This window comes from Saccostrea cucullata, unplaced genomic scaffold, assembly GCF_032062105.1.
Source record: "Saccostrea cucullata isolate Sc308-1 unplaced genomic scaffold, CSIRO_AGI_Scuc_v1 ctg822, whole genome shotgun sequence".
NCBI classification, from domain to species: Eukaryota; Metazoa; Mollusca; class Bivalvia; order Ostreida; family Ostreidae; genus Saccostrea; species Saccostrea cuccullata.
In genome coordinates, this window is record NW_026928146.1 from 89,462 (window position 1) to 116,840 (window position 27,379).

Consider the following 27,379-nt stretch of genomic DNA (forward strand, 5'->3'; position numbering starts at 1 on the left):
TGGGGTAGGTGTAATTTCTATTAACCATTTGCATATTTGACTTTTTCTCAATTGTTTCTAAAGAAATATATTTATCTGGTGAGCAATGGCTTACCAACTCTAAATGGAATTTCCCCTGAAATTAAGACAATAATCTAATTATTCTTAAAGCAAGTTGTCAGTTTGGTGTTTTTATAATATTGTCAGTAAATGGTGGATGGGGTCCCTGGGAAAATTGGTCTTCATGCTCAAAGAACTGTAATGGTGGTGAAAAATCAAGAAGAAGAGACTGTAACAACCCTTACCCAATGTATGGAGGGGCGTTTTGCATTGGATCCAAAACTGAAACGTCTTCCTGTAATACTAATCCGTGTAATGGTAATTTTTCGACATTTATTTTATTTTGAAAAAAATGTTTTTAATCATTGAGGAAAAAAAATAAGATTCTTTTATTATTTGATTTGATTCAATATTTTTTTTTTTCATTTTGCATGAATAAAAAATAATAAAAACCTTTTCCTTGAGATAAAGATAAAAAAAATTGGTTCCTTTTTGAAATGAATATTTCCAAAATAATAAAAAAAAAGAATATGATTTTTTTTCCCAATCACACAAAGCCTAAATGTTTAAGAGAATTTTTAACATGAAAAGGACACATACTATAATGGTTTCAGTAAAAATGCATAACATAATCTCTGGTCTTGCGTATGAAAAACAGTGCGTAAAATTACACGTCTGCTTGCTACTACAGCAGCACTACTATTGTACATAATCATCGTGTCGTCCTAAAAAGAGTATCTTATTGTTATCGAAAAATGTAGTAAATGGTCCCTAAGACAATTAAACAATATCCATCAAATTTGAGAAAAAATATAATCACCATTTCTGGTTATGCTCTTCATAAAAAAAATTAGTACATAATTACCACAATGACCAAGATTTTCTCCTCTTTTTTGGGAGGGGTGGAGGGCATTTAAAATCATTTCTTTCATTATGTCAGTTTTGTCTTTTTAAAAAGAATTCATAATGACATTGATAAAAAGGAAAATTACTCATACATGCATTCCTTTGAAGAGAACAAAATATTTAGGACTTGTCTCTTTTCTTTGATGTTCAGCTAGCGTGCCTCTTTCCACTTAATTACCTTATTGAAGCATGTTCAAATACGTGGAGTATACAATGCCACACATTGCAGAAATTAAAGCGCGAGGTATTACAAAGCAATCTGAATTAACAGGAATTCCAATAGAAATTTGCATCTTTTTATTCTTTTTATTTTGTTATAGGCGGAGGGTGGGTTGGACGAAGAAAGAAATGAGACACCTTCTGAAGGATTTTCTGAATTATTTTGTACCTTTATTTATATTAGCTATACGCTTAGTACATTTTGTACATTGCTAACCGCTGTGGATTTTTGAATTCTTATTACAAATTGTGTGTCATTTAAATATTATTTTTATCTGGTGTAGTATATATATCAACCATCAATAACTGCTTATCATTCAAATCAACAATTTTCCTCGCTTTCTAACAAATTGTATTATCCGGATACAAATTTGTCTTAAGTTAAAAAAATAATAGTTTGTTAAGAACAGTGTATTTTACATGTAGCAGATGTGCTATCTACGTGTGTGCTCTGCATACACATCATACATGTATCAATAGAACGTATCCTTTTACTTGATAAATGAACAGTCATGCTTTGTACCTGTACCCGATTACTGTAGATTCTTTAGTTTTGCGGGTACTTTTTACCAAGTCAGTAAGTTCATACATGTATAATGATGACCCTTCACGAAAATCTCTGGTTTATGTTTTCATTTTTCTAATTTTTCCATTCTGCAAAAATTCATATGGTCCTGGTATCCTGTCTTGTATGACCACTTAAGAGTCTAAAAGCGGGATGCAGAAAAATTATAAAGCTTTCTCAAATTATATTTATTTTCTTTTGCTTTGACTGGGATATACAGTCTTCAGTAGTATCAAGTATTTCAATATATTATCTGAAAGTATGAAAAACTGGAGCGAATTAGTTTTTGCGGTATGTATTGGGGACCTCCCTTTCTTCAGCAGATACTTTATTTCATGTTAGAAAAAAATATTGTCTTTAACAGAAAGAGAACCTAGGCTCCGTCATGTCCGTTCAATGTCTACAACTTTGCTTGTGATATTGATATTTTATTTTTTGTCCATTCATATTCCTTTATTTATACAATACTTGATGTTTTAAATTATACAAACACACTAGGCTTGTCTACTTTAGCATTTCATCAATTATTTGTTTTATTTATTTTATTTAATAATAGCGTAAACAATTTTATCTAGTTCTTTTTTTCGCTCCAAGCTTCAAGACTATTCTCAAAAAGAAGAAAATTCGCTAACAGTAGTATTCGTTCACAGTTTTCATTTACAAACTTGTTAATAATAATAGTAAAAAAGAACTTTATTTGCTTTTTATTTTGAAGGTTGATGTGAAGGCATTTTAATGTTATTTTATACTTTCATTTATATAAATTGAATCTGATGCATTGAGGATCTTTTTTAAAAAAAAAAAAGAAAAAAAAAGAAATACCCTCTGAATGATGGAACCATGTCCTGCTGTATATCAACATTTAACATTGCTTGGTGACGGATAAATGGACTATGAGGAATTTATGCGCACACGGTTCAGCTGTAAATTTATTTGTTAAAAATTTTCAGTACATGACAGCATGTAGTTGAAGTTTACATCGAACATTTTCACGCAAAAGAAACCGTTGTCAACAGAGTTGCAGCCTAGATTGAAAATTGAAATAAACTTTCTTGGGGTGAGAATTTTGAATGTTTTATCAACTACATGCAGTATTTATATAATTTTTATCTCTTATGACTATGATTTATGTAATCTATGTGTTTATTTTTAACGTTCTTGCTCTGGTATTTGTTGTGCTAATTTTCGTTTTAAGTGTAGCTTATAAATGTTTTGTTGTTATATGGAACTGTCTTCAAGAATTCAAAATAAAACAATCCTGAAGTCGTATTTGCTGATGTTTTATTGATTTTTTTTTTTCTGAAAAGCATTGACTTTCCAGGAGTGTTACCTACGAACCTTGAAATGTCGATATCCCAATCGATAAGTGAAATCCTGTCTGAAGATCATGAAATAGACTTAGACTTATTGTCAAATTTTTGAAATTTTCAATCGCCTGTTAAATGTTCACTTGTTATTGAATTCATCTGTAAATGTATATGTTTAATGATCCGGAACTTGGTTACTAGTAATAAGCTCGTTATTTGCAGAAAAATGAAAGATAGAGATAACGAACAGTATTCAAAATCGAAAGTCCATAAATCAGTTGTAGCCAAAACCTGATCTAAACTTATCGGGATAGACTCACATATTTAAAATCAGTTGCGTTTTGAAAAAAGGTGCGGAAAACCAGGAAAAAGCAAGAAACTTATTTCAAATACTTTGAAATATTTTAATTTAATTGAGAATAAAAACATGATGTTTAAGCAGTTTGACTTAAATATGGGTGCTTAATTATTTTATTTTCTATAATCCCCTCAACAACTGAACACCTTATCTTATCCCCTCCAATGAATAAAAATTTGTACAAATTTGGCATTTTGCCACTTTTGTGATATTCAATTATTTGTTTGAAATTCTCAAAGGATTATTAACAATTGTATATAATTTAGCATACACAATAAATACATGTTATTGTATGTTGTTTAACGTCCTTAGCTCTCTCGAAAATTTTTCACTCATATGGAGACGCCACCACTTGCCGATGGAGAGCTGCAAATGTTGTTCTATACTCGGCACTCAGGGCCATTGAGCAGGGAGGGATCTTTTTCGTGCCAGCATCTACTGCAACACGGGACCTCGGTTTATATGGTCTCATCCGAAGGAACGGTCTCCACGTCCCACAGTGGGATTCGAACCTGCGACTCCTTCGCGAATTTTGAGCAGATGCTCTAACCACTAGCTGTGCCACGCGGGCGACTACACAAAATATATAGATGAGGCATAAACAATTATTTATGTAACACTAAATCCTAATGCCTTAAGAAATAACGAATCTTAACTTATCTCAGTTGTACCTTATACATGAAATACGTTAACTGATTCATTTAACTCTCTCTCTCTCTCTCTCTCTCTCTCTCTCTCTCTCTCTCTCTCTCTCTCTCTCTCTCTCTCTCTCTTCAATCATATTTTAATAATAAAGAGCACTGGAAAATGCAATAAATAACATTGCACGGAATTGTTTTAAACTCAGTGCATTTTATTTCAAGAAGATTCATATGTTCATTAACGACTTAGAATAAGTACAAAGATGTAGAGAATAGTGACAATTAAAAAAAAAAACAGAATAATACAATTAATTAAGTAAACAATATACAACATAGAGCATAATGATTAAATTTCGCATTGATAAATGTCAATTTGAATAGTAGTACCTTAGTTAATACTGCAAATATCAGAATAAACCTTGCACCTTTCGAATGAGAAACCCATTACGATAAAATATTAATAATTATACATTTTTTTCAATTGGTTCTACCAGTTTTTTTGCTAGCTTAAGTTAATCTTTGCGCACTATCTGAGCGATTTTGACATTATAGAAATCAATACATGGGTAACTAGGTAAAAATGCTAAATTTTGATGAAAACCTCCCCACCCCACCCCATCCCCTCAAAATACTTAAAATTAGTTTGTAAGAAAGTACAGCATGCTCATAATTTTCAACAAAACAATAAAATATTTCTTAATGCAACGAAATATTAATATCAATTTGTCTAGAAATACTTAAAAATCTTTGCCATGGATGGGGTTAAATGAATACTCAGTAGATAACATTAATACATATGCATCGTAAGAGAGTAGGTTATTCGACAAATAGGTGTCAAAGGAATAGAATTCAAAATATATAATAACATACATTAAGGAGAGCAAAATAACACTGTGACATAACAGTACAGTTCCTTTTAAAAACCTTGCTTTTTATCATATTTTGATATGTCCCACTACATAGCTTTTACGGAAAACCCCCTTGTGTACTCATTTTTTAAAATACCCGTTGTTCCGTATTTAAACCAGGAAGAAATGGCTATGAGTGCAATCCTATACAAAGAAAATCTGCGGGAATAGAATATGATATTTATCTTTCCATTAAATGCATATAACACATGAAAAATATATGCAAATTTCTCAAGCTGTGAAAATGTTAAAAATTACAAAAATGAGTCACACATTATTTTTATGTCAGAATCCACAAGGCAACCCTAACAAAAAAATACTATAGTAAACTATAGTTAACTATAGTTTACTATAGTTAACTATAGTACCAAAGTTAAAACTTTGGAACTTTGATTTACTATGGTGAAAACTTTGTAACTTTGATTTACTATGGTGAAAACTTTGGAACTTTGATTTACTATAGTAAAAACTTTGGAACTTTGATTTACTATGGTGAAAACTTTGGAACTTTGATTTACTATAGTAAACTATAGTAAACTATAGTTAACTATAGTTTACTATAGTTTACTATAGTATTTTTTTGCTAGGGGTACATCAATGTAAGAAAATATAATTTGATTAGTAAAGGTGTATGTCATTGGATTGATCGTTAAGGGTTTTACGCGCCTAACTGGCAATATCTCATGCATACTTCTGTGGTATTAAGAGATGCATTAATTAAAGTGATTAATGAATAAATTAATAAAATTATTCGACAACTCTACATATTTCTTGTACAACAATTTTTACAGCAAATTATTTATTTCATATAGAATTTTAAAAAAAGTTACAAAAATATATTGAAATATTTTTGTTTAAATCCTGATCTTTCCATTTTACAGGATTTAGAACACTTAGATGATGACTATATTCCTCATACATGTAGATCCATCGGATGATCGAAAAACAGCTGCGAGAAAAATGTACCTGAGGATAAAGATGAAGACAGTGACGACGACATCAACAAAGAATCTGTTCAACAAGACGACATCAGGGACAAGATTGATAGATTTGGTAGAAACTGTGTCATTGACAACAATGAAGAGAGTTACAGTGAGGAAAAAGAAGATATAGAATGTAATGGACGTAACAATCTTCAGAGTTTACAGGAAAACATTAGTAAAGCATGTTCGGGTGAGAAAAACTGTTTGAAAAACGGTGCCGTAGAAAAATTACAAAACTCAATACTGACCAAAAGTGAACTAGCTAATGATGAAAAAGATATCTTTATCATTGGAAGACTGGCATGTGTGGTGATTGGTATTCACACTCTGCGTGGGAAGGAGATGAAAAGGACGAAGTATGCATACTATTTCCAAAATAAAGAAGTTTGTAAAGGTGCCTTTCTTTTAGTACATGGTGTTGGGTCCAAATATGTTAAAAATCTAGTCTCTCACATGATTGAAAATGGACAAGTACCTCGTACCCACAAAAACAAGAGCAGACGCCCACCAAAAGCCTCTAAGTTCGACGACTTTAAAAGAGCTATCGACTATATTCAGAATTACGCTGAAGAATGTGGACTACCACAACCGGCAGTAAAAACAAAAGTATTCCTGTGACATTTTTACCTTCATCTGGCAGCAAGACATCACTTCATTCTTCGTATTCTGCTACTTGTGACGAGCTGGGAGAGAGGAAAGTTGGCTCACTACCTTCAAACTTCTGTGGAAATAATGCTGTCCCCATATTAAATATATGACGCCACGCTCGGATATATGTCCAAAATGTGAAGATTGTAGAGCCAAAATTTCAACGGCAGTTGGGCTAGCTGAGAAGCAAAAGCAACTACGAATTTTTACAGAACATTTGTCTAAGGTTGAAATGGAGCGACAGGTAAGAGTTTGTTTTGACATAAAGTCTCACTCAACTAAAATATAAAAATCATAATTCATTTAGCATAATTTATATGACTTTTTCCATGAAATTTAATTTTTCAGGTGTATAACGATGCAGTGAAAAAATCGATAGAGGAGATGGGTGCATTTGTTAGACCAGAGGAATGCTTCCTCCCTTTCCAACAGATCTTCAGCATGTTTACTACACCTTTGACTTCTCGCAAGCTGTTTATTTTCAATTTTTGCTTTTTTCAGGCGTTTAAATGTAATATAAATTCCTTTTACGTAAGTTTAGTTTATAATAGTTCTAATTGTTTGTATGACCCTAAAATCCCATGCAATCTAGAAACCTTCACCTGTTGGCCACATATGGCACTCAAGAAAGTATTTATGTTCCTATTATAGTATATCATTCCTTGGCTATTCAATAGTAACTGTTGAGCCTGAGTCTTAAATCTCAATTTAAAGTGAAACAAGGGTACTGACTGGATGTAATATTTTAACTGCTAAGGCTTCTAACTGTATGATTAGAATTAATATTTTATGTAATTCAACTCATAAACAGCCCCGTGGGGATCCGGGTTAGAATAGGTCCTCAGTACCCCCTTGCTTGTCGTAAAAGGCGATTATATGGGGCGGTCCTTCGGATGAGACCGTATAAACCGAGGCCCCGTGTCACAGCAGGTGTGGCACGATAAAGACCCCTCCCTGCTCAATGGCCCTGAGTGCCGATCAAAGGCCTAAATTTGCAGCCCTTCACCGGCAATGGTGACGTCTCCATATAAGTGAAATATTCTGGAGAGGGACGTTAAACAGTATACAATCAATCAATCAATCAACTCATAAACACATCACGCAAGACAGGAGGGGCCACTTTATTTCTTGACGCCAAGAAAATACAACTTTTTGGAGTTGCTATAGAAGGAAATTACAGGCAGATGAATTATGTTGTCGATGAAGACCAGGAAATTGGTGAAAACGGGGCTGGAGTGAAAGGATGGTGTTATTTCTATGCTTTATCACTGCCTGTTGCAACCACTATTGAAATAACGACCACTATTGAAATAATTATATCAATAGTATTTGAGATTGCATTTCAATAGCAAACATAGTTAGTAACCACTATAGAAATACGACCACCATCGAAATACTTATATCAATAGTGGTTAAGAGTGCATTTCAATAACAAACATAGTTAGTAACCACTATTGAAATACAACCACTATTGAAATAATTATATGTATAATAGTGGTTGAGAGTGCATTTCAAAAACAAACATAGTTATTAACCACTATTGAAATACAACCACAACTGAATAATCATATCAATAGTGGTTGAGAGTGCATTTCAATAGAAAACAAAGTTAGTAACCACTATTGAAATACGACCACTATTGAAAAAAGTATATCAATAGTGGTTAAGAGTGCATTTCCATAACAAACATAGGTCGTAACTGCTATTGAAATACAACCATTATTGAATATTGATATAATTATTTCAATAGTGGTCGTATTTCAATAGTGATAACTAAATATGTTTGCTACTGAAATTCACTCTCAACCACTATTGAAATAATTATTTCAATAGTGGTCGTTTTTTCAATAGTGGTTGCAACAACTGCCATACAACGTTTGGATCTGGTGAAAAAGAATGCGTCATCCATAATAATCCATGATAATTGTGCTGGTAAATCAATGTTTCAAAACAATATAAAGTGATATTCATATGCATGTTTATACGGTCATGTGTACATTTTTATTAATTATTTTTATATATTTACTTAGAATAAGTGGAACATGACATCGTACACAATAGGTTTTTCTTAATTAACTAAGTCTTCGTACATTGTATATTATGTTTCGTTATTTATTTATACAGAGAAAATTGACACAAAACTCAATATAGAATTTATATTTATCTATTGTGGCGAGTATTGGCCGTGGCACAATACAAAATTGTGGGACGCCATTTCAATTGGGCGAACCACCAAATTCAAACATCAACAATGTGTGTTTCTTTTTTCTAACCTTCCCGGGCTAAAGGCGGAGGGTCAGCACACATACAAACTGTTCAAATCAATCAATCAATCATTCAATCAAGCAATAAACCATATCTCAAATTCCAAATATCAAGCATATCAACTTATTTTATCAAATCTTGTATATCATATATCATTAATATCTCAAACTTCATAGATCAAACATCTCAAACTTCAAATATCAACATTTTTCATATTTCAAACCTGTACGATGTAGTACAGTTCTAAAGTATATATTACTGTCACCAAGAGTAAGCTTATTAGCTTAGTTTACACTAGCATTAGCATTTCAACAAGGTGACAGTTTATTACAAGTTTCACACAAACATTCAGTTATCAGTTGACTTGGTGTGCGCAGAGGCCACATGGCTGCAAGTTGGCACAGCTTGCAGTCACCCCACACATTGCGGGGGAAGCAAAGCAAGTCAACTGGACCACCACCAATACTGCCAAGACTCCCCTTCCCAGCTAGATCCTTGCACACATCTTGATTCCTAGATGTGCATATCCTTCAGCAGACTTAGACTTAAGTATTTTGAATTTCCCTTAATTTAGAAAAGGTTTTACAGCACATAAGGCAATCAAATCATAGCAAATGTGATGTATCTCACCTAATTCCTCAATGCCTAATAAAGCTTTGTCTTGTAGAAACTTACCTGTTTATAAATTCCTTCTAAATGTCTGAGCAACCTTGCAATGCTCTTTACCACCATAATTTTTCGTTTCTCCATTATTCAAGGCAAGTTAGATGTAAATGGTTGTAGTTAATCAAAATTAAAGATCTGTTTGTTTTTTTTAAAACCAAATAGGGGGAGTTTCACTCAAGAGAACTACCTTTATCATAATTCCTGTTTAAAAATTGCTAGGAAAGCCATGTCCTGCTGTTTGAAAAAACCAAATTTTATATCTCCGAAGGCGACTCATTCACTCTCTAAATAGCCAATTTAAGGAGAGCAATTTGAAATTCTTAATCATATTCAATTACAAGGTACAACACTATTTAGTGATGGTTACAAATGCCTGTAAAAGACAATACTATCATTTTGGAAGCATACTGGTCTTGTTTAATGATATTCTTACAAAAGATACATTAGCTGGAACATGTAACAAATTTACTAGTATTCCAATTTGTATCATACTTACCAGTTAAGCTGCCAGGAAGATATTTGGCACTTTATAGATGCCATTTCCAAACTAGGATTTTTTGGCTGCAATTTCATGACCCATGCTTGCAATACTTGTGTACTTGACTAATCTTATTTATGTGCTAATTGACTAAGTCCCTGTCCTCTTACATAGATTCTTTCAATAAATATTATTAATGCCTGTGATACATGTATTTGCATCTGAGCTCTACAGCTCTATATGACCACATTCTTCCACTGTGTAGCCCAAAATGCAAAGCAAAGTCTAAAAATTCTTAAAGGTATAGATGTTTGATTATCAATTACATCAAATGGAAATATTTTATCTTATTTATTTATTTATTTATTTATTTATTTATTATATGCAATGAGCATGAATACACGTATTACAAGTACGTACTGCTATCAATATGTGCTTGATCCTTCTTAATAGTATTTTGATTAAAAAACATACACCAAGTGAAATTCGTTTTAAATGCAAGCCCAAGGGACAATGAGTAGTCCTAAGTTATAAGAACAGAGTTGCAAAATAAAAGCACCCTGTGAGGAACTTTAATAGCCCGAATATCTTAAAAATGAAGTCAAATGCACATTCAAGGTTGAGCAATCTGTATAAAAATCCAAAAACATATGAACTTTCTGTGAGAACTATTTTGAAAATTAATTGATACATTGTTAGGGATTTAAGGAACTTGCCTAATTGTGTCACTTCTTGTGTGTAAATATAACCAAATAGTTTAAATAAGTTTATTTGCAACATACATTCTGTTGCATGTCCTATAAGTTAACTTGGATTCTAGAAGCAATTGTAATTTAACTTGGTATTTCCAACACTGTTATCTTAAGTAACCTGAACTGATCTGGAAGGTCATGTCTACCTACATCTCAAATATCCAATATCTCTACTGAAAGCTTTTCCTAATCCAAAAAGTCTAAGAAAATGAGATTTGACTTTCTTTTTTGCTTTAATTATTAAAAACCAAAATATATACATTTATGAATGATTACAAAACACTCTTGACATTTCTTGAATTACATATTGCAATTTCCAACCTTTCATTTCCACTTTATTGGATCAAAACAAAACTATCCTAGTAATTCCAGTCTTAGGCAATGGATGGTTGATGGTTACATATAAGTATTCTGATTTTCCTTTTCATTCAAGAATTAATATGAATTGATTCAGTATGCTGTTTAACAATGAAGATGCTCCCCTTTCTCCTATTCACCTTTGTATTACTATATTTCAATGACCATTTTGTTTCCAATTGCATAACTAGCAAATAGAATCAATGACCAGAACAAATACAGACTTGAGAAAGGCATTTTCCAGAGGATAATTGCTCCCCGACCCCAAATTTAGATCCCTTTCCTTCTTGAAGTCAACTATAATGAGTAGGATGCCCAATTTCAGGTTGTCATAATGCCTAATTGTTCTGAGCCATATTTTAGATAATGCTTTAAGCCAAATAGTTTAAGCCATGCATTACGTAATGCCTAATATTCCTTGGACCTTAGGGCCGGTACATACGGTAAGACTTGCCTTATAAGTCTAAAACCTTACGGTTTTGCAGGACGTACGGCTTTTATGTCCACACGCTAAGGCAAGACTTACAATATAATAAACAACATTTACATAAATGGCATGCGTTTTTAACTATAAACAGTGCGCATTATTAAACAGAATAATAGATTACTAGCTAGGACTTTGAAATAGTTTTACCGACCAGTGCATCCACACTTCTTAACAAGGAGGAGGAGGTTAAGTGAAGTTTTTGTAGATATTTTCATTATCTTACTCGAATATACTCTGTGTTTTCTTCAATATACCAACGTGCATGGTTTTATAGAAATAGATTGAACTTTGGGTAAATGGTTTTCATTGGTCAAGAATTAAAAGTCAGCTAAGTCTTGTATTAGGAAATAGAGCAGTGCTCTATTCTAAAGTCAGACTTGCAAGGCTCCAAAAAACGTGTATTAAGGGTGTACACACGGTAAGGCTAGAACTTAAGTTTCATGACTTGTAAGGCAAGCTTTACCGTGTGTACCGGCCTTAAAAGACTCACGAAGTTCTATTCCTACAATCAAACAAAACGTTGCAACTGTTTACATTACATAACCGAATATCTATAAAAGAATAATTGAATATAATCTCACAAATAGAAATTTAATGGAAATGTGCAATGGGTCTGAAACATTCTTCTTATGTTACATATGAAAAAATTAAGCTGCTGTATTATTTGCACCTAACATTACAAGAGCATATCAAAACAATCTATTGGGTTATTTTGACCGTAGTTTTAAACAAATTTCAGGCAACTGCAAGTCCTTATTTTGAGAGATATCAATGTGAAATTTTATGACTTGAATGTAGATCTGCGGCTATTTTGAGAGATTATTTTATTGCAACCTAATTTGTAAGATTTACTGGTTGTTATATTTAATTTCATTTTGTTTGCCGCTTGATTTCTGGTACTTAGTTTTTTCCAGTTAGCCCCCCTCTTCTCTTTTAAAATTCTTTTTCAAAGTTATTTTTTTTTTTTAATTTCTCCCTCTTATCTCGAAAGTTAACATTTCTTTAACAAATAGTTATAGAAGCAACATCAAAAGCTATGCTGGCAGACATTGCTTATAATTTGGTGTCAATCTACAGTGGAAAAAACAATTCAAGTATACAAGTATACACACTCACCTAATTAATGCAATACAAAGACGATTGATGTACCTGATATACTGGACTGTTAATCTGTGATTATACTTATTTCAATGTTTGGTTTTCCAAACGATTTGAAGATAATTTTCAATGCCTTTCTTTGACTTGTAGTCTTGTATTTGGGTCCATGTCCACGAGAAGCTCCCACCGAGTTTCCTTATTGTTGTTCACATGCATAGGGCCTATTCTAGTTTGCTTTTGCCGGGTTTCGAAGCAGTATGAAACAAAATGAGAGTTATTAATGTTAATAACCAACATTAAATCATTGTAAAACAATACAAAGGTATAAGTAAACGATTTTTTAGTATAACCGCGTGCGCGTCGTCTGCTTTGTCAAGTGTTTGAATCCAATCTTATCCGTCATAATTAATGCACATCAATAGTAATAACAGCGTTAAAATGGTTGAGAACAATGCATAAATGAAAAATGATACAAATTTTAAAGTTACAAAACAAAATTTCATGTATTTTATTGCAAGCAATTGTTATGCGTCTTTACCTTCGACAGGTTCAGGAGAAAGGAATGTGAAGATCAAACCCGACCTTTTATATACTACACTTGATGTGTCAACCAAACCCGACCATTAAAAGCTAACGTTCAAATAACAAATACTTGAGACCTATAAACTAGTTTATAGGTCCCTTCAAATATACTTTTCTCGTAAAATAAAGGCATCTATTTTGTATACACAAATAGATGCTATTATTTACTTCAGGCGAGAATAAAATCAGATATGTCCTGGGGTATCTGTCATGGAGAACATTGTTAGGCCTTCACCACAATATTACTCTTTCAATGCAAGTGCCCTATCACGGACGTTGTCTAGTGGATACTGGGTTTGCAAACATTAAGCGTCTCTATCACAGAACTGATGTTGACAGTCTATCTGGATGTCGTCAACAAGAGTGCCAAATCAAATACTGCAGTTACATATTTGATCGAGGCGGGAAAACACTGCTGGGAATGGTTTGATTGGAAAACGTTTGTTTCCCAATACTTTCTTCCAGTAAGAGACACATGGAAATTCCATCATTTCAGATTTTCTTTATTATCTCCTGGTAGGATTTTTAGAAAAAAATTCGGTGAATTTTTTTAATATGCTTATATTGTTTTTAATGGGTAAATATAAATTATATAATTATATATATATTAAATAATATGTAAAAAAAAAAAAAAGAAAAAAAAACGACAATACAAGTTGTAAAACGCTAGCACTTTCATTTCAAATTCTTCAGACGTTTTACTTTAAATAATATTTTCACAGAAAAAGTATACGTCAAAGAAACAGTTGACAATGCAGAAACGGAAATTGAGTTGCTGAAGTCTTCTGTTACGTCCGAAGATTTAACAGCAGTTGCCGTGATGCCGGAGATTATACCACCCGGAGGGATTTCCTCTGAGCGACAACAGTACCTCCAACGTATGGTCAGACCATTTGTCAGGGATCCTTACAAGGAGATGACATGTCCAAATCCCGAGGAATGAAATGCACAAAAAATGGACATTGAATTTTTTGTTGTTATATGTTTGAATGAAATCTAACAAAATAACACAGACAAGTAATGTTACATATCTATGTACATGTTCTCTTTTTTTGTACGTGCTACTCTTAACTTCAAGAATTCTTATTAGTTACAAATACCAAGCTTTAAGAATTGGTTATAAATAAACGGTTCTTCATTGGTTAATTTAAAAAAAATGTCATGTATGTAGTGTAGTGTTTTACAAGGAAAATGACGTTATTTTTTGACGTTACGCAACGTTCATGACGCTAAAAGAAGAGACTCATCATTTTGATTCAGATACGTTTTTTCTAGGTATATTATTCGAAAAACAAACAAATAATGGTATCAAAATATTCAGCCGGACGTTCTCTTCAAAGAAAGTAAAAAAAAGTAAATTTTCAATTTTTTGTCACGAAGGCCCCATTTCGCTTGAGACAACTCATTATTTATTATCTTTTTTGGAAAAAAAATGTGCCTTGATATAACATCACATCTTCGACGTTTTCCATTCAATGTTTTTATTAAAAACAGCATGAGATAAAACAAAATCATGATTAATTAATTGATCGTTCTGCACTCACGGATTGTGATTCATATGGCATTGAAAATTTAACAAGCAAAAAATCTTTTTAAGGTCTTAAACTTTTGCTGAATTTAACTAGATTGGTCAAAGTTATTCTATTTATTCAGAAAATTAAAAAAAAAGTAGTGGTCTATAAAGTAAATTTTAAAATATTTCCAAAAATATTTTAATTTTTTGCTAAATTTAGATGAAATACTTTCTGGACTTAATTTACTATATTTGTGACAATAAAAAGGGATGTATAAAATTTAAATGATCTTTAAATAGAAGCATATACATTAAAAGGAAACCGGAAAAGAAGTATATCACAATGCATCGCCCTGTGTGTCATCTTACTACCAAGTTAATCATGTAAACTACATATACCTATAATGGCTTATCTATTACTATTGGGGAACCCTCTCTACTTTGTCTCAGGTAAAGAAGTCATATTTTAGATAATTTTTTTTTCTGTTTGATCCAATTACTACTTTTTCAGTTTAACGACATTGTATCATGATATTTCAAGTCTTAAACTTTTATGCCAAGTATATTTTTAGATTTTGCATAAATAGCTTACCTAAAATTGAAATTAAAAAATGGGGATCAATAAGCTTCTTTTGGCGCTACAGTGCATTTAATATGACCTTTTTAAAATGAAATTTTTGTCTTAATCAAAAATAACATATTCAAAGTTTTCCCACCAATATTTTCATTAAATTAAAGCATAAGACAAATTTAACTCTATATCTATTTTAAAAAAGATAAAATTGTGACTACGAAAAAAGTTTCAAATTGCTCGCATAATCAATTATTTGACCTTTATGCACTAATAAAATGTGATTTTTCTGGCATTGAAAAGTTAATAAGCAATATTTTTTGTTCAAAGTCCTAAACTTTTTCTGAATTTAAGCAAATAGTTCAACGTTATATTAAATATTTAGATAAGAACATTAAAATGGTTGTAAATTTCCAGATATTACTAAAAAGTGTCGATTTACGTTAAAATTCTTTTCTCGTATTTTCAGAATATATTAATTATATTTGTCACACTTCGTTGAATGAATTCAGAAGAAATAATTTAATAGATATTTCAGAACCATCATTACACACTTCACTGCAAAAAACAGCTTTGTGTCCAGCCAGCATTTAAAAATAAGAATCTGAAATTAACAATACTTTTACAAAAGAGAAAAAAAAGCATCAATTTCTTCTAAAACACAAAAAGTGCCTCATTTAATTCTACTTGAATGGAATTTAATCGCATTACATGTTTATTTTCCGATTTTTCAGGCAGCACAAGTGCACCTCCAGAAATTTCGACAATTGTCCCGTCGAAGTTCCCAGTAACAATATCAGAGAGAACTACACCTTCTCCAGATCATAGCAGTACAGTTACAGCAGGTAGTGCAGACATGTTTCAGAAATATTCTTCCTATAAGAGACATTTTATATATGTTGAAAATGACTTTGTGTCCAACCAGCATTTGAAAATAGGAATCTGAAATTAACAATACTTTTATAGTTCAAAAGGGAAAAAAAACATAATTTTCTTCTAAAAACACAAAAAAGTGCCTTGTTTAATTTTACTTGAATAGAATTTAATCGCATTACATGTTTATCTTCCGATTTTTTTAGACAGCACAAGTGAACCTCCAGAAATTTCAACAATTGTCCCCTCGGAGTTCCCAGTAACAATATCAGAGAGAACTACACCTTCTCCAGATCATAGCAGTACAGTAACAGCAGGTAGTGCAGATATGTTTCAGAAATATTCTTCCTATTAGAGACATTTTATATACGTTGAAAATGACTTAAACTCAAACAAATTCATTATTAATGGACATAACATTACTTATTAGAATTGTCACTGACTGTGTACAAAAAGCAGTAAGTAAGGAAACTAATTCGAGATATCAAGGGTAGAATATATATGGAATAAACATTCAGGACTTCCAAATTACCCCAAAATAGTTATAATATTTGATGTATCCTTCCTTGATACTTTCCGAAGTTCACCAGTGTATTTTTTTTCTCAAAGCTTAAAGTGTGAGGAAAATAAACATTTCATCATGAACAAGATTTGTGCGTTGTACTTAGCATATTTCTATTTTGTTGAATGAAAAAACATCATCGATATGGATTTGATTCTTTTCAATTTAGTTTTTAAAACTATTATCACTTATAGTTTATCAAGAGAAATTTTAAGTGTATAACTTCATTGTTAATCAATGAGACTTACTTATCTTAAAGTTTTAATGTGATGAAATAATCATTTCTTCCCTTTGTTGTGTACACATGCTTCAAGATAGACGAATAGCTTTAACAATGATTTGATTCATGAAAACAATATTGAACTTACAAAAAGATAGGAGAATGTTTTAGCTAATGCCTTATTCCTGAGTCACATTTCCCGACCGGTGACCGTAGACCGGTGGTAATCGGTGGTAATCCGCGATGTAAATGATACCCCTACATCGGTCCACATTGGCCTTAGTCCATAAAATATCAGTCACATTATCCAGTGATGTGGTATACGATGGGCAACCAATGAGTATTTTGATAACAATACAAAAGCCTAGCGATGCATTCCTATTCATGAAACGATGTTCCAAGGTAATCGGCTTACGTTTAATTCATGGCTCATACCTTTTTAAACATCGTTCGTACGTCGGTCTACTATGGTCCAGTGATTTGTTGAACATCGTTCAATGACCAGCTGATGTCTGTTTCCCATCACTTAACCCCCTATGACCTCAGATTCAACGGACACTTGACGATGCTCGTCCATACATCGGCTAATCCATAAAAATGTGTTAATGACTGGGTTGCCGATGATTTTTAACTACAACTTATCTCTAAAAATCGCACCCACCGATTCGCTAAAGTATCCGTCACATTATCAAGCGATAGGGTATACGATGAGAAACCGATGCGTTTTTTTTTTATGAAAATGGCATGATTGCCGTCCGGGGACCACTAGTGATCGGACGGTGACTGAGGCCATTTTGCGAATCGGTGGGGTCATCGGCAGGAAATAATTCGTAGTTGAAATTCAGCGATGTCTCCAACGATGCCTCATATCGGCCCTCATCGGTAACCCATCAATAACACATCTTTCAAGGATCGGCCGATGTATGGCTGAGCATCGTCCAATATCCGTTGAATCAGAGGTCATCGGGGGGTTGAGTGGTGTTCAACAGATAACTGCCGATCACCGGTCAATTTTCGACCAAACATTGGCCCGTAGTCGACCGATGTACGAACGGTGTTCACCAATGTATGAGCGATGAACTATACATCGACCGATTATCCGGGAACATCGTATTTCGATTAGCAATGCATCGCTGGGCCTTTGTAAGTCCGACCGGCAACCACGCCATTTTTATCATAAAACGCATTGTTTGTCCATCGTATACCCATCGCTGAATAATGTGACTGATACCTTAAGGACTACTAGGCCGATGTGGACCGATGTTGGGGCATCGCTAACACCACGGATTACCAACGATTACCACCGGTCCAAGGCTACGGGCCGGGAAATGTGACCTAGGCATAAATAGCCTCAGTCATCGTCCGATGACTGTAGGTATGCGACCGGTAGCTACGCCATCATTATCAAAAGACACATTAGTTTCTCATCATATGCTCCATTGCTGAAAAATGTGACTGATAGATAAATTGTGAAATTGATTTTGGATTTTCTTATTTCTAATTTTTGGAATGATAAGGAAGTTGCAGTTTTTGTCCGGGTGTCTCTTTAGACTAAATCCCCAGTCACAAGTAAACAATGACCGACGGCCGACTGTTTTTCAAGCAAAAATGGGATTCTTCGGGTGAAAGTCAGCGGTTCATCGGCCGTTGTCTTGCCTGATTTTGACCTTTTTTTGTCGGCCGATCAATTCTGTGTCCATCGGTCCAAGTTATAATTTTTTTAGCGTTGGTGGCTGATTTCCTCAATTGTAGTTATCCTTCGACCCAAAATTCTCGGTGGGTCAACGTTCGACCCTCGTTGGTCAGTTTATGAAGTCAGCCGTCCGTCGTTGGACTATAAGGCCGGGTGTCCAAAATTTCGGGCGACGGTTAAAATAAAACCGCAGTTCAGAGCTCGATGATCGGGCGACGATTGAATATTTTTAATCTATTAAGGATACATAAACAAATAAAATTTTAATGGATGGATTGATATGTATTCTTTGAACGGAAATAACATGAATTATTAATCTGTAATATATAAAGAAATCTTAAGTATTCTTTGCTGCTTAAATATGCGCGACTGGTCGTTTTTATGCAATATTTTACAAAATTGTGCACACATTTTAAACATTTAGTCACAATCTTTAAAAATTCTTTTCAAAATTTTTGCCTTGCAAACATTAATCAGGTCACCTCTCTGAACATATATCCATGAAAAATATTGCTGATTTTTAAAGAAAAAAAAAAGATTTTTTGTGTTATTTATCCAAGTCATTGATGTTCCTTGGAATTGATGTGACTGCTCCGTGTCGTCCGATACTCGTGTCGGCCGATCATGTTCTTTCAGCCGACAAGACCAGAAAAATTGAGTTGCCCGACCATCAGCTTAAATGTGACCTATGCATAAGACGCCTACCGTAAGTAGGGACTCTTCACTTGCCAAACGTGTGGCAATAGATAGTCTTTCGAGAGAGACATAAAAACTGAGTTTCCGTGTCACATCAGGCGACGGCAAAATGAAGAATCCCACTGTTCAATGGCTCTAAGAATAGTATAAATGTCTGTATTTAAAGCTCTTCACCGATATATGGTGTAATCTATTTCTCTCAAGTGCCGTTGAACAGGAATCAGTCAAGCTATCAATCTATAGTTTTTTTCGGTGTACTTGCCGATCTTCTTTAGTACAAAATTTAAATTGAGACAAATTGGCTAGCAGTACAAATGTTTGTTCACGCATATACAATTGAGGTAGTTCAATTTGGTAATAAAATTCATTTATTTATTCAGTGTTAGGCTTATTTAAACCTCCCATCATTTAAAATAAATTATTAGGGCAATGACATATCAAACTGCATAATTTTATAATAATGAGTCTATACGTTAATGATATACTTGATCCAAGATTTTGAATTATTAAGGGAAATCCACACCGGAAGACTGTAGATTGCCGGGCTTCTTATACAGAGGAAAACAACGTGTAACAAAGTCAGGGATACTGTGTCAAAGATGGGATGTGCAGAGCCCACATGAACATAATTATTTCATATTTAGTCTTGCACAAGAGAACTACTGTAGAAACTTTGACAGAGAAGAACCATGGTGTTTCACTACTAATTCTAGCGTTCGCTGGGAACTTTGTGGTGTGGACATTTGCTGTGAGTGCTTGTTAACTATATGTTAGTGTATTGATATTAATGTTTTCATATCATTTATTTGTATGCATATTTGGTTCATTATCGTTATTTTTTTTCTTCCTTTTAGCTTCACCATGTCTAAACAGATCTGTTGACACTCAAAAAATAGCATCTCAGTGCTTTGCTACTGAACCAACTGGTATTGAATTTTGCAGGTAAGATTGTACTTTTTCTGTATTAAAAGAACTTATCCATGAATCAAGACAAATATTCTAAAAAATGCATCCATAAATATACACTACTTTATGAAAGTATGGATGATCGTTTATTATTTATTTTAATTTAAAAGCTAGTCATCAAATTAAAGTAATTAATTGCCAGCTCTGTAAGAAATACTATTGTATGTTATCTTATTTTTTTTTATATATATTACAATCTAAGCTTAATAAGCATGCAGTGTTAATCAATTTTAATTCTTCAAGAAGAATATAAAGATAGAAATCTCAGTTAACTGACTTCATTTAATGTTCTATATCAAAATATATTAAGCCTTTTAAATAAGCATGCAGTGTTAATCAATTTTTAATTCTTCAAGAAGAATATAAAGATAGAAATCTCAGTAAACTGACTTCATTTAATGTTTTATATCAAAATATATGAAGCCTTTTAAATCATCATGGACACAATATTTACGGCAAGTTAACTTTGTAGTTTATAATAGTCGTTTATTCCATATTATAATTATATTATTAATAACTTTACGAAAACCATGGTATTGTATTGATAGTTTAAAATGCAAAAGAAACTCTACCTTCATTTCGATTGTTCATTTTAGCACTAATTTATTTGAGGTTATTGACGTTTAATATTTGTTTTCAATTGCTATCAATGTTTTTTTTTTTAAGTAAATAAGATTTTATTATACATTTTTTTATCAAAAATTTCAATTGTCATTTTTTATAGAAGGTCCATTGTGATGTGTTGGGTGAACAGTTAAAAACTTAAATCACTGTCTAAACAAATTTGCCTTTAGGTATAAAACAATGCAAAATCCATTAGAACAATGTCAAAACTGTAGCTAGTGTCTTAGGTGTTCATTTAAGCAATTCGCCCGTGACACATGTAGGCAATTCTAAACAGAATCACAGAAAAAGAATTTTACAGTCTTTTAGTACCATTTTTGTTTCCGCTAAAATATTTTAGCAATACGGTGCTTCGAGACGTTCATTAACCTTGTCTTTCACTGATCATTCATTCTCTGTTATAAACTTGAATTAAAATTTTTGCCGAATGATATTTTAATTATCGATCCAATTTAAATAAAGTAAGCATAAACAAATAAGTAGTTAAATAGAAGAGTCTTGTTGATTCCCCGATAATTCATTGATTCATGCACCAAAAAAGTGTAACGTATATATTAACAAAATTGATCCTTTTATAAAAACAAGCAAAAAAAAATACACAATTGACGAAGATTGTTTAATATATATGACTTAAATGATAAAATGATTTATAGTATGGGTAAAACAAGATATCATTGAATGTTAAGAGAAAAATAAGTATGTATCTTATTCAATATGTAGAAGTGTTATTGTAGTACAGACTTGGTATAATGTAGGTAACAAAATTGAAAAGAAACAATATTAATAAAACAAACAGTAATCAATCATAGAAAAAATAATTAACCAGAAACAATACAAACCTATGTTAGGGTATAGAACACAGCCCCGAGAATAATATACATGATCTGCTGAAAACTGGAAAACACACATTGCTGCTTTAAATTACAGGTGAAACGCTTTGACTTGTACTTCTATGAAAACCCTTTTATTGGAAAGAAAGACAAACTGGAGATTTTAATCAAAGAACCATTGATATTTAAGGGGGCCAAATGTAGTTTCCATTGAGCAATATTTCGCGCATCATAGTAAAATGAAACGTATTTATTGTTTTAATGCAACTTTTTTCGCTTAGTTAATAAAATGAAACAAATAAAGAAATTAAAGGTTTGAAAATGTAATTAGAATTTGATATTATTGATTTTTTAATCGATTTTGCAATTGATAGATAGGTTGACGTCGCTACAGTGTGTTTTGACATTATTATCATCTGAAGCTCTTAAAGGAAGGGGTGATAAAATATTATTTAAAAAAGTGATAAACATACGCTCTTGAAATTTAAAACAAAAAAATTTGAAAATATCTCCATTATTTTTATTATGTTTTCATGTGAATCCATTGTGTATGTCATATTTTGTAGTACTCTATAAAAACAGTGAAATTTGTTAATTTTTTGCATTTTGAAATGCTCCCTCTGGTAACAAGACCGTAGAATTTTGTGTTTCTTACATAAATTGTATAAAGTAGTATTACTCATCAAATATTATAGTTTGAACTAATTATCTATTGTAGTATTTGTAATACGCATTTTTCTATATAATCCTATAGCAAATGTACCTGTATTTTGAGACGGTCCCTCAAAATACCTGGACAGTAGATTTCCCCCAAACTTTAAAGGTACACTGAAGTTAATGTAAGTTATATATGGTATAAAAATGAAGAGTTTTGCTATTGCAGTTTTCACACAATAAAACCACAGTCGGCCCCCTTAAAAACAATTGCCTACTGACGTTTTTCATACCAATTGTTAGTCCATTTTTATACACTGAATTGATGACGGATTTTCCCGTTATTTCATGGTCATGACAATGAGCACACGGCGGGTGTGACCGGTCAGCAGGGGATGCTTACTGATCCACCTGATCCCACCTCTGATGTTTTGGAGGTCTGTGTCTGCTCTGCTCCTATTTTGTATTGTTTTATGGACTTTGATTTTGAATACTGTTCGTTATCTCCATATGCTTCTCATCAAGCTTTATCTATTCCGTTTAGTCGCTTGTGGAGAATTGTTGGATGTTTGAAGAACAGAATTGAAATTTCTACGGATATTCAATGTTCTGGGATTGAATTAAGATCCATTGCTTTGCAAAGACAGGATATGTTAGAAAGGTTAATGGGAAGGTCAATCTCCCAGTGTAAGTAACTCTTTTTCTACTGCATTGACGAGGTCATGTATATGAAACTATATAATTATACTGAAATATGCAAAGATTTATTTTTTAATACTTGTGCGATTTAAACATTCGGGAACATCATTTCCCTTCGATAATTTCCAAAGACCAGACGTCTTTACAGATAAATGCCCTAACCACACTGAACAACAATATTTACAGTTCACACAACTTCTTTCCACTGTGCCATTCGATTATGCAAAATAAATGATTTGCAATACATGACAAAGATTATGGAAAGCTATATGGTTCAAAATTCCATCTCTGTAATTCTAAAAATTTACACATTAAAACTTTAATTTGTAATCTTTCATCATTTGCCATTTGTTCTTTCTCAATTTCTTAATTGTTAATTTTCCAACATAACTTGAAAAGTGGAAAAATGTTAGTAAGAATTATGCCAATAATCACGTTTAATTCGTAGACTTGCAATTTGTCAACTTGTGAAATGTACTTTCGTGATTTGTAAATTATGCAAGGTTGCATATTTAGAAGAAATAGGGCGCTATAAGGATGGCGGGTTATTTCACCTCAAAGCTAAAAGATCCTTAAGCAACTAAGTTTTGTAATATGCATGCATAGTATTCCTTCAAACGGTCTCTTAAGCTCTTTACAAATAAGAACAGGGTATCCCTGAATTTAACCACAAAACTTCGCTCTTTGTATGTACAGAAAACGGTGCGGATCTCGTAATATTTTCAAAGAGGGCGGGGTCCAACCGGTCAAAATACCCAAACAAAAAAGTATTCCGACTCTGGGGCAGACGCTCTAACTACTACACCACTGCGCCATGTTGCAGGCGACGACCTCTTTTGAAAAAAAAGATAGAAAATATACTTACTTATAACACATGATCATATTAACGATTTTTTTAATCTAAAATTTCCGTTTATACAGTGTATAAACTAATATGTACTTTACCAATTAGACATGAAATGGGTCTTGTAATACATTTTCAAGTTCCAGGATATTTTTCTAATGGAGGGGTAGGGGGCGTGTCAACTAAAAATCATCCTAACACAAAATATTAGTACCTTTTTTCATGTGTGTGTAGGGGGTGTCAATGGACATTTCTCGTTGATTCACTGTTTCAAATATGTATATATAGCACTTCTACTTATTTATGAGAGGTCTATAACTCCTGAAAGGGGGTCCAAGGTTATTTTACTGTAGAAAACTCATAACTGAAAATCCGAGGAGGTCCAGACCTCTCCAACCCTAAGTCCCTCCTTCCGAATCTGCTGGTAAACATGTAACACTTCAGAAAAGGCTTTTAAAAATATCCAAATTGAAAATTATTCAGGGTCATTGGGAGTTTTTACTAGAGTATACCCCTGCTTATATATTATTATTTACAAACAGTCTTACGGGCAGACATTTAATTTTAAACATTTCATCAGCCCTTTTTTAATTTCATGGTGAGACGAGTTGGGGTAAAGATTTAATTGTTAAGTAACGAATAACTTGTCACCCACAAAGGGTCCCTTTCGTATAAATAGGGATTAACCTAATGCAACCTTGCTTAATTTAAAAATCACGGAAGTACAATTTACATTTCACAACTTGACAAATCGGAAGTGTACGAATTACATGAGAACATCGGCAAAACTTGCAGTTACATTTAGCACTTGTCAAATTAATTTTGTAATAGAACATTTGAAAAATTATCAAATTATGATTTACAATTTACAAATTCAGGTTTACATGTGCACATTTAAAGACGTACAGAATTATGCAAAAGTACCCTCGATATTAATCACTGAAAATGATTTTTAAGTCAGTTGGAAAACATCACTGTTTTGTTTACATCCAGATGGATTTCTGATAACTCATGATCTAGCCTTTGAGATAGAAAAAAAGAATTGACCTACGTACAATTAGTATGAAAAACTTAAGTCAGCATTGACCTCTCTTATAAATTGTAGATTTTGACAAGGTCATTATTGTATATGCTGACAGTGTCATTAAATCGTCCATAAGACTAACGAAATTATGACTTTAAAGCAGGCTTTTGATATTTTATGTCTTCACATTGTTTGCCAATAATTTACCTCGTTTTAGAAATATTAAATACGTAATGTATGCTCTTGCATATCGAATCAATTGAGATATATAAACTCCGTATTATATTTTAATATATTAGTAGTATTAATATATCAATATATAAGTAGTATTAATATGTTCCTGACAGAACCATCTATGTAAATTTGGTTGTACGTAGGCACATAACTTACAAAGTAAAATCAAAACGACCATGTAATTCAATACTTGGAATTGAACTATTTTAAATCTTGAAAAAGCGTTAACATAGATAATGACCATACCTGCAGTATGTCTTACAAAATTATAACGAATTAACAGAAGAATATTCTAATTTTTGTTACATTTATAGGTATTAAAGCTCCGTGCGCAGATTCACGTTTGGTATCTTTTGAAAGAGTAGTTGTCTTGGCATTTTTTTGCATAGTAAAACACCCCATGGAGGAGACAACTTCAGAGACATTGTGCCGGTAACTATTTGCACGTTTGTCGTCTAACGATTGTTTCTTTATTTCTCTGAACAGGAAAACAAATTTTTATGTACAAAAATACACTCAAAAATGGAATTGATTTCTGAAACTAGGAAACGTACGTAATACGGAAATCATTGCAGTATAATTTCTTTCGAGTTAAAGATTTGTTTTCCCGATTAACATACATTACAACAAATGAAAATGATACATCGTACATTTCTTATCTCATTTACACTTCATTGTTAATAATTCGAAAGAGGTGATAACCTACGTGTGAAACTACATGTATATAAATGTATGTACCCGATTTTTCAGCCAAAGAGCAACGTGTATCAAACCATTGGTCTCTTAAAATGAATAATTATCTTAATTTTACTTTATATATATATTTTTTAATTTTCCCGGTTATTCTTTACTTGTTACCTTTATTGGTAATTTTCAATTTGATCAAGCCCCGTGGGGATCCGGGTTAGAATAGGTCCTCAGTCCCCCCTTGCTTGTCGTAAAAGGCGACTAAATGGGGCGGTCCTTCGGATGAGACCGTATAAACCGAGGCCCCGTGTCACAGCAGGTGTGGCACGATAAAGATCCCTCCCTGCTCATAGGCCGTAAGTGCTGAGCATAGGCCTAAATTTGCAGCCCTTCAGCGGCAATGGTGACGTCTCCATATCAGTGAAATATTCTGGAGAGGGACGTAAAACAGTATACAATCAATCAAATCAATCAATCAATTTGATCGAATTACCATTAATTTAAATATATGACATCATTACGTTCACGTTTTCCTGCCATGTAAGCATGTTTTGAAAACTGCTAATTTTCAAGCAATTGTTCTTCCAGATGCCATGTTAAAGCCTATTTTTGTCTTGTTATAGTTGGATTGCAAAAATAACACTATTCGTGACATCATTTTAAACCCAGGACCGTGAGTGCATAAAAATGTTGAGAAAAATGTATTGGAAATATTTTCATTGAATCTGTTCTACAAATAAAAGTCAATGTCATATGTTCCCCAAACACTAATAGTTTATTAAATAACCAGGAGCAGAGAAGAACATTTTCAAAGATTCAATGTATTTTCACTATATAATCTATATAGCCGCAGAATTCCTGATTCCGGGGCCATAAAACTTAGAAGGGAAGACCCTAATTAGAAGAAAGTGAAAAAGAAACAATAGAATAATAGAAGGGTCTTCCGTTGGAGACGGAATACCCTTATAATAGTTTTGATTTAATTAAAAAAGTATGCAATGCCTTTATTTTTCCTTTTAGTAAAAATAAATCAATAATAACATTTCAGCTTACAGCAATTAAGTCTATTTGTTTATAATGAAAAATCAATCATTATATTTTTTATTTTCAGTAATTTTCAACGTGTAGGAAATTGTATTACTTCAAAAATAAATGTCGTGACAAATGTCACTTGTCCGACAAAAGATAAAGCGTCAATGGCAAGGATGGTTGTAGACCTATTTCAAAATGGAGCATTGCAATCTCCTGTCAATTTAAGTCATTGTAAGATTACTTTTATTTCTATTTTTGTACATTCTAATGTTTTCGTGCAGAAGAATAAGTTGTATACTCACAGCTATGAAAATTCTTTTTTTTAACAATTATAGATTATAAGTAATGAGGATATTTTCCGAATTCATCATCAGTTTCAAAATTCGGTTCTTATCTTT

The 27,379-nt window shown here is 32.6% G+C and overlaps 1 protein-coding gene and 1 pseudogene across 1 annotated transcript; both read left to right on the forward strand.

The window, feature by feature from the left end:
- Positions 1-189: 189 nt before the first annotated feature.
- Positions 190-14,202, forward strand: LOC134276572 (uncharacterized; annotated as a pseudogene).
- Positions 14,203-16,248: 2,046 nt separating this feature from the next.
- LOC134276573 (plasminogen-like) lies at positions 16,249-25,698 on the forward strand. The gene is made up of 6 exons (XM_062758814.1): positions 16,249-16,258; positions 16,423-16,533; positions 19,899-20,135; positions 20,242-20,329; positions 23,006-23,148; positions 25,577-25,698. The coding sequence occupies exons 1-6, from the start codon at positions 16,249-16,251 to the stop codon at positions 25,696-25,698; spliced, it is 711 nt and encodes a 236-aa protein (XP_062614798.1).
- The last annotated feature ends 1,681 nt before the right edge of the window (positions 25,699-27,379 follow it).